This window comes from Nesoenas mayeri (assembly GCF_963082525.1).
Source record: "Nesoenas mayeri genome assembly, chromosome: 2".
Classification (NCBI taxonomy): Eukaryota; Metazoa; Chordata; class Aves; order Columbiformes; family Columbidae; genus Nesoenas; species Nesoenas mayeri.
In genome coordinates, this window is record NC_137543.1 from 110,099,649 (window position 1) to 110,108,718 (window position 9,070).

Sequence of the window (9,070 nt, forward strand, 5' to 3'; positions counted from 1 at the left end):
GTGTGTGAGTATGAGCATGTCTACCTTGTTAGTGTTGTAGGCAGTCCTACCAGTGCCCTCTCATTCACCATGTTCGAGGAAAACAGCCTGAAATCTGACCAGTCAGTAGAGAGGGATACCTGAAAAAGACCACAGACCAGACCTTAGGCAGAATACACACTTTGGGAGGAACTTACGGTTTAAGGGTCTTCAGAAACTTTGTGCCATGTTTGGTGACAATGCATATATTATCTTTATCAAATACTGACTGTTTTCATTCTCCTCGCATCTCAATAGCTTACTCTTTTCCACTGTGTTTTAGTCTTGTTTACTACAAAGATAAGTGAACAGTGACTAAAGTGTTGATGAAATTAACCCAAATACCATTTAAGAGCTGTGATTTCTTAAAAGGATCATATTACTCCAAAAATTAGAGACAATGAAACATGGTTCTGTCAGTCCACGACAATAAGCACTGTATGGAGAATAATTTATGGAGTAAATAGTCCTCTGCCCTGGGCCTTCACAAGCCTTAGCTCAGCTCTGCCAGACACAGCAGTACACAGCAACAGAAATTGTCCTAGGGAGAATGTGATCGTCCTGCCCCACAGAGTAGCCCGTAAGCAGCACAAGTCCTGGCTATGGTAATCAACCACCCTCCAAAGAAGCTTGAAATCTTGAGGCGTCTTTGTGCATTACGATGAAATCCATCGGCTGCTTCTGTCAGTTTGGGTTTGACACACTGATGGCTTGAAAGACAAGAGTGTGTAATAATGACCTGAATGGGAGCAATGCTTTATGTGAAGGTGTAAATGAGCAGCTCATGCTACTATGTTCATATATTTTACTTTTGGCTATTACTCTTGGCTGATGGCTTAATGGCATAACTTACCGCTAAGATGCAGCAGACAGAATTCTTTGTAATGGTCTCCTGTGACCTTTTGGTAGTCTTAAATTCTGCATGACTGTGCACGCCCCCTCTGGAGCCTCTCCCCAGTACTACAGGTGTGCAGGGAGTTACTACTCAGCCAAGCACCTTCATGGCTTAGAGGCACCTGTGGTATAGCCGATACCATAAGCCTAAAATTAGCCAGTTTTTAACCTTAGATATGGCAGTGACAAAATTACAACAGGTCACAAATCAACTACTTAGTTTTTCACATTTACAGGTAAGTTTTCATTATTCTGCAAAAAACACCAGAACTTGTTCGTAGCCTGTGAAATATAGTTCTTGTGTTTTGATCCTTTGGCATGTGTCATTACAAAGTGCCACCCTAGTATGCGGACACTACTTTATTTAGAACACACACAGGTATGGAAAACGTCCACACACTGAGGCACTAAACCTCACCTTCAAGCCCTGCCAGCTGGCCTGTCAAAGCCAGCAGCATACAAACAATTTGTCTTCAGGTTACACCTGTACTTCATACCCCAGCAATGCTGCTTTTGATATACAATATGATTCACTGAACTGTCCACCCAATACTAAGACAAAGGGGTAGGAATATGAGCTTCCGTCATTGTTTCTCATGGTTATAAGGATTTATCTTAAGCAAACATCTGTGTGGAATGATCAGCTTTAGTAAATGTAATACTGAGATGATAGTTTGAATTTGGGAGACACAGTGACCCTGAGGCATGACCTGTGTATCTTTTCTAGACGAGCAAGAGGCAGAGGGTTAATAAGCAAAGGGTTAACACACATTTCATAGCATCATTATGACCCATCATGAGGAGTCACGAGTTTCTGTCGCTAGAAGGCTTTTCTGTGACTGTGCATTTGTGTGTTCAGGCTATACTCAGCATTGTTGCTATAAAAAAAAAAAAAAGATAAAAAAATGTAGAGCTAGCTAAATAAGCCTTTATCAGACGGGAGGTGGAAGTGATAGAACTGGGCTAGGAAATCAGCTGTCATGGACACGTATAGTAACTACTGAGGAACAGATATATATATATATAGATATAGATATAGATATAGATGATATAGATATATGGTTCTGGCCATCTAGAGGCAGCAGTGTCATTTCACCCCCTGACACAGATTTCTAGACAGATTTGGGCTACTTAGCCACTCATACCTCGGCATGCAACCACCAGCGAGCATCCAAGAAGCGCCTCGAGCAGGAGCACAGCCTGTCTCTGCAAAACAAGACGGACAAGGGGAATGAGAGTGCTGTGGCTGAGCGAGTCACAGCATGCAGCCATTCATCCCTCAGCACCCACAATACAAGGACAGGCTCTCCCGTGTAGCCTCATCTGGGTGTTCCCGCTCCAGCAGAGGGATTGGACTAGATTATCTTCCGAGGTCCCTTCCAATCCCTGACATTCTGTGATTCTGCTGTCATCTGTGTCCCTGCAGCCACCAGCCTTCCCTCGCAGAGGAGCTGGGACGCCGGGCAGTCACGGGGGTGAATGCGGTACCCCGGCCAGCACAGTGAACAGGGAATTAGTCTCTCCAGACCGATAGCAAATGTGCTCCTGTCAGGGACCTGCAGAAGCGCCCAGGACACAAGGGCGTTTACTGGAACGGGATTCAGCAACCTGGAGAAATACAGCTTGAATTTGGAGGTTGATTTATACTATGTTTAAGAAGATTAAACAACTTTAAATTCATGCTCTTAAGCCAAACACAGTACACACACACACACACAAAACCATTATTTTGTTGGGTTTATGTCAAAAGGGTATTACCATTTAATAGAAGCAAGCGATGAAATACTCGACTCCTGCTGGCACCCTTCACATTTAAAATTATTATTATAATGCCTAAATCTTGTAGAGGACAGTTTGAGAGCACATCTGACACACAAGTACCTTGAGGATTCAGAAGCCAACAGGGCAAATTTTTTTTTTTTTTTAAATTCCACAATTTATGACTGAAAAGAGGATGCAACCTCCACGCCTGGGAAACACGCTCCCTCTGGGTTGGCCTGAGGGCGCTGTGGAAGGAAGGGCTGAGGCAGCCACACGCCCTCGCCCCGGCAAGTCGGGAGTATGGCTCACAGAAACAGCTCCCTCCTTCCCCCCACAGCCCTGGCTCCGCCACTGAACTGCCCTCCTCTGCGGGCCGGAGGGCTCGGCCACCGAGTCCCGCCTCCTGGAGGAGGATGTGAGGCTGCGCCCGCACTCAAGATGGCCGCCCACTTCCAGTGTCTCAGACGGGCTTTGAAGCCACAGGGTTGCTGGTTAAGATGGCGGCCGTTTACCTGGGGCCTCCCCTGACCTTGCCCTCGCTCAACATGGCTGTCGCTCCCCTATTGCTTCCGAGAGCAGAGAAGCCAGTTTGCCCTCAGCCAATATGGCAGCACCCAGTGAGCGGCGGCTGCGGTGAGGGGACGGAGCGGCGGCGGTGTCTGGGGGAACGGCGAGGCGAGTTGAGGGGAGGCTGCGCCTGCTGCCGGGACGGGGGAAAGAGGAAGGCTTCTCGCAGCGCAGCCACTTTTAGGGAAGCTGGGCGTCTGCCAGCCTGAGCAGCCGGCCCTGAAATGGCGGGTGGGGCCTAGCCGGTGCCGTGGCGAGGGACCTGAGGGCTCGGCCGGGGTTTGGGCAGGGTGTGGGGACGGTGGAGCGCCCCTCTGCCCCCCTTCCGCGGGGAGGGAGCCTGCAGACTGCGATGCTCCAGCCGGTTGTGTCCCGGGAAAGCGGGGTGGGACCTATGGCGCTGGTGCTTCTGCAAGAAAACAGCATCTGTGGGTTGTGAGAACTTAACCCGTGCGGTGGATCAGTTGTGAACGGCCTCTTAAAGCTTTCTTCAGTGGAAAAGATGAAACAATCCAGTTCTGTCTTCTTCCTTCCGCAATAGAACTACGTAATTTATTCAAAATACAAAGCGTTTCCGAAAGATGGACCCAGTTTGAAATCACTATATACAAATTCAACTATCGGCTTGATGTTGTCTGTACAGCAGGTGGAGAGAACATGGAGCATTTATAAAAAGGTTGCTGAAACTTGATTACTCATTAAACCGTTTGTAATTTTTTGCGTAATGTGTTGCCATTGTGAAATTGGGTCCATCTTTTGGAAATACCCCGTGTAAAGCGCTATTTCTACTCAAGGTTTCTAAGATGGTTAAATATTTGGCATAACCAGGAAACTGAAAATCAAAGGTGAAAGTTCTTGCCAGTTATTGACTCTGCAGGCAGTTACCTGTGTGTATAACTTAATGCACCATATGGAGACTATATGGGGCTGTTTGTCACCTTCTTTCAGAATCAAGTTGTAAAGTTGTTTTTGCTTAGTGTTCGTGTACTAGCAATATTTAGAAATCCTAATTAGATGTGCATATTCATGTTGGTGCCATAAGAAAGGAAGAAACTATTGTCTTAAATTGTCCTCGTAAATTACAGAATTGCTTTACCAATGATGATGTCTTCTCTTGACAGATGCACCCTGATGGTCAACAGCATCCATTTTCCATGCGGAAACAAATGTATGGGTTGAATAATCAGCTCCTGACATGACTTCTCATCAGAACTCACTTTTTTTTTGCCTAATCTGACACTTAGCCAGATGGACTTTTGATAGTTTCTCAGTGTTTTTTTTACTACATAAACAGAGGTCCCAGTCATCACTGCTGTTATGTCCTGGGTACAAGTTGCAGTCAGCCGATCCAGTGAGGATATATTTGACGAAGATGCAGATGAGATGTATCTACTACAGAAAGAATGGAACAGCACTATGAAAAAAAGATTGAAGGTATTTCTGTAACAATGATTTAATAGTCTTTTAAACTATTTTAGGTGTACTGATACATCATTGTTATACATATGGCTGATTTAAAGTGGCAAACTATGAGTTACTGCTTAAAAGTTATTGTGGCAGAGCTGCTTCTGAATGTCAGGAAAACTTAGCAGGGGTTTACAGAGGCTCTATCGTAGTAATCATCAGAGAAAAGTACTGTCTTACGAAGACATCGGCTCTTTCTGTACAGCCATGTTCCTTTGTAAAAGGCAGTGCTAAATTCTGATGTCAGCTATTTGCTTCATATTTGTAGGCATACCACTAGTAGTTGTAGTGCAACACAGCTGAACAGCGCTAACAAAGACATACGAGATGTTTGGGTTTCAAAGTAGAGTTCTTCATCAGTCAGATGGAAGATGTGTGACTCCATGTGGAACCACAATGGGATGTTGCAGTCTGGGTAGTTCTTTGGCTTATTTGTTCTCCTGGTGAAAGATGTATGTTAAGAAAGCTGGTTTCTACAGCCCTTCCCTCCCTGGAACTCTACAGGAACAAAACAAGTACATAAACCTAGGTTACTTCAACAGAAACATTATCATGCAGAGTGAGATCAGTGGGGCTTCTCTGCTTATGGGTGAACAGCATTTGGCTGAGGAACATGAATGGAAGCTGTTGCGTAGGCTGTTGGTGAGGAAAGGCATTACAACAGAGCTCTTGTATTATTCTCAAAAGAAAAGTTTCCTGCATTTGAGTCCCTTGGAAAGACTGATTTTCTTACGGGCCTGCTTAGTGTTCTTACACAAATCCCTCTGGTATTTTATGAGTGGATACTGCAAAATCATAAAATGTTACTGAGGTTAGAGCTGTATGTTTGGCAAAATAAAGACACATTCTTGTTCCTGGCTATTTCTCTAGCAAGGCCACCAGTTTTCTTCTCTCATGAGCAAACAGAAGTTTTCACTCTCCTAACTTGCTATTTTGGTGTGAAAAAAGTTAAGAATTATTCTACATTATATGGTTAGAATATATAGAAATTAATTTGCAGTACAGTCACTAGCTGTTTCTTGCAGAAAGCAATCACAATGTTACATGTATTTATATGTGGCTCACTCCATCACCATCTTGTTTTAGTATAACTCTTGAATTGAGTGAGATCTGGCAAACAGAAAACAAGGCCAAGTAATTCATTTTGTGAAAATGGGTAGATGGATTACAGACAGGAGAGTACCATTGTTAAAAGGAAGGCTTTACAGCTGTTGTTTTTTAGATGTCTATAAATCTATATGTGGTATTCTTTAAGAAATTTTTCATAAAGGAGATGGTCATCATAAAATCAAGCATGCTCTCCTGCAGTTTTGTCTTATTTTTTGATGTTTCCACAAATACTTGTTTTCTGACTTTCTGGGGATCTTTTAGGAAAGAACTGGATCTTACAGATCGCTAAATCTTAATGTACTGCAAAAGGCATGTTATGGGTTGGTAGTGGGGGAATAGCTGGGAGGGATGTTCAAATCTAGAAGCTGTAATTTAAGGGACTGAATGCTTGTTTAAACTTTTTTTTTATTGTTACAAAATTGTCATAGGTCCAATTTTTCATCTTGTGAACAACCTGTTTCACTACTGTTATTATAGGAAGGCTACAGGGATGGAGTTGAGGCTGGAAAAGAACTTGCACTCCAGGAAGGCTTTAATCAAGGTTACAGACATGGTGCTGAGCTGATGGTTACATGTGGCCAGTTCAAAGGAACCCTGAAGTAGGTTACCATCACCTTAAAGTCGAGGGTGTGTATGGAGGGAGCATGCATGCAGGTTTTTATTTAGTTTATTTTTTTTTTAAAATGCATTGTAAATCTGTCTAAAGTGAGCAACCTGAGAATTCTCATGTCTTGAATACAAAGGATTGCCTACCCAGGTGTAGAGTGATCATTCTTAAAAATCCACCTTCAGTTGCTCTTCCAAAATTATCTGAATCTACATCTTTAAGCTTAATACTGAGTTCTACTGCTTGAATTTCCCAGAAAATGTGAATGAAACATATATATGTTTATATAGTGTAGATATCTTGTCACATTGCTGTCTCTCTTCAACAACTGGAAGTCTGTGGGGGTACATGTAATCACTTTGTTGTTTTTCACTTTTCAGTGCTCTCTTATCCTGGTGTCATTTTAATGGACATGATTCTGCTTTAAGTAAGATAAATAATCTCCTTGAAGTGGTTGGAAAGCATGAAGAAGATATGCTTAAATATCTGAATTCTACTGAACAACAGCCACATCTCGGACACATTTTAGATTCTGTTCAGGATATGGACCTTAATCACACAGCTCCAGCTGTGACAGAGTACAATGAAATTGAAGCTGGAAAACATGAAGGTGCTGGCAGCTCTGGTGAAAACATTTGTAGAAATAATGGTGATGTTGGTTCCTTGCAGTCCAAGTGCAGCAAGGCAAAACTCTGTACAGATCCTAAAGAGTCAACCCTTGCTTGGGTTAAAAGGCAGACTATTTGGCTAGTAGAGCAACTGGGTTTATCGCTGGATATACTCCATCATGTCCAGCAACTGGAACTTTAGTTTTTCTGTTTGTTGTATTTAAAAGTCTCAGCTGGATTGGATTCTCAGTTTGCGGACCACATACAGGCTGATGCATCACTTCAATTTAAGGGAAATCTGATTTGGATACTTCCCAGTAGAGGTAATTCTGTAAATCCTCGCAAAAACCCTCTTGCTTTTAAAGCTCTACAAAGATTTACTGAACTGATATGCATCAGAAGCTGATCTTTCATCCTCACTTTGTCTTTTGGGAGTAGTTTGGAAATGGAGTATGGCCCTTAAACAGCCCCTCTAAATACATACCCTCCAATATCTGAAACTTAAATGCCCAGTGCTATGGACAAGCTATTTTTTCCAGAATAAGATGATGATGACGTATCAACTCCATGCAAAACAGAACAGGATTTGCTGCTGATTTCTAGAGTGTTGTGACTCCCTCTAGTCACTGTATAAAAATAGGAATTTTTCACCTTTTGTCAAATTCTTCATATTTTGTGTCTACTATGCAGTGCACTTTAACAGTTATTTTTTCATTTCACTTTTGCTGAAAACACACCATTGTCTTCAAATGCAGAATTATTGACAATGTCATTGTTCTAATGTTATACCATCTACTCTTACCCTGTTAGACCACACTGAACATGTTTCCAGTCTAACAAACTTCCTTGTGTTATTTTCATATTTATTTTGCCAGGCCCTCCAGCCTGAACTTTCCCTCACTCCCATAGTGTTTTTTCCAAACTCTTCAAGGAAGCCAGGCTTATTCAGCTTATTTTAAAAACATGTTGTCAGCCACATATGCCTATTTCTGACAGCTTTGTATTTCTGTGTCAACCTTCCTTTTCCTGTTGTTTGCCTTAATTGTAGCTGCAAATTGCTCTGGTCAGGAGTTCTTTTCTTTGTGAATGCCTTTCTCTGTTTTACACTAATTAAACTGATTTACAGTAAGTTAGTGGTTTCCTTGTTTTAAGTTGCTTGTAACTTCATGTCGGAGACAAAGCAGGCCTAGGCAGAGAAAAACTGAAATTTTCAAAAGCTGGCTAAACTATGCTTTAAAAAACAAACAAAAAAAAATCACAAATAATTTTTATACTTTGAGGCCAGAAAAAAAGCTAAGGTAAAAATTACTTATTTTTCAGATACTGAGTTTACAATTTTGTTACTAAAGACTCTATTATCCTGCCATGGAGTTGGTAGATTTTAAGTTTGGCTACCATTCAGTACCACTGCAGTTAAGAGTCTCTTATTGAATCTGTTTCTGAAATAGTGGACAAATAGCGCTGTCTGCATTAATTCTGTATGTACAAAATTGTTTGAGCAATCTGCTTTTTCTCAATTTATTTAGCAGAACACTGACATGGATAAACATTACTTTTCTACAAGTGCATGTGTTATAGCCCATATCACATATGGCAGAGAGAATTTTCTTCCATACTGTGGTAGGATATGGTGCAGACAAAAATAGAGGTTACTAGAGCAGTGTTAGACTTCCCAAACTTAGGAAGCTTAAAAATGCAAATTCTAGAGTATTACTCCTATGTATTTAATGGTGTGCAAAGGGGAAACTCGATTCACAAATTAATAAGTAGACAATGAGCTTGCCAAGTTCTCTCCAACTACTTCCACAAAAGCAAGCTATGCCAGGGAAAATACTCCTTTATTCTTTGATTATAAACAATACATTGTGTGTTTTACTTATCTACCGTAACAGCCGCTGTGCTAGCTGTGGAATTACTTTCTTCCACTCCGCACAGAGTTTCCGTGCTTACTGTGGAGTTACTTTTTTCCGTGTTATTACCCAGAGTTTCCAGTTTGGCTGTGGAGACATTTTGGTTTGGGCTGTCTGTAATACTTGGCTTA

General features: G+C 41.9%; 1 protein-coding gene across 1 annotated transcript; it reads left to right on the forward strand.

The window, feature by feature from the left end:
- Positions 1-3,179: 3,179 nt before the first annotated feature.
- On the forward strand, positions 3,180-8,485 carry YAE1 (YAE1 maturation factor of ABCE1). The gene is made up of 4 exons (XM_080338650.1): positions 3,180-3,306; positions 4,362-4,674; positions 6,292-6,413; positions 6,802-8,485. Exons 2-4 carry the CDS (start codon positions 4,558-4,560, stop codon positions 7,229-7,231), a joined length of 669 nt encoding a protein of 222 aa, XP_080194776.1. The 5' UTR covers positions 3,180-3,306; positions 4,362-4,557; the 3' UTR covers positions 7,232-8,485.
- The last annotated feature ends 585 nt before the right edge of the window (positions 8,486-9,070 follow it).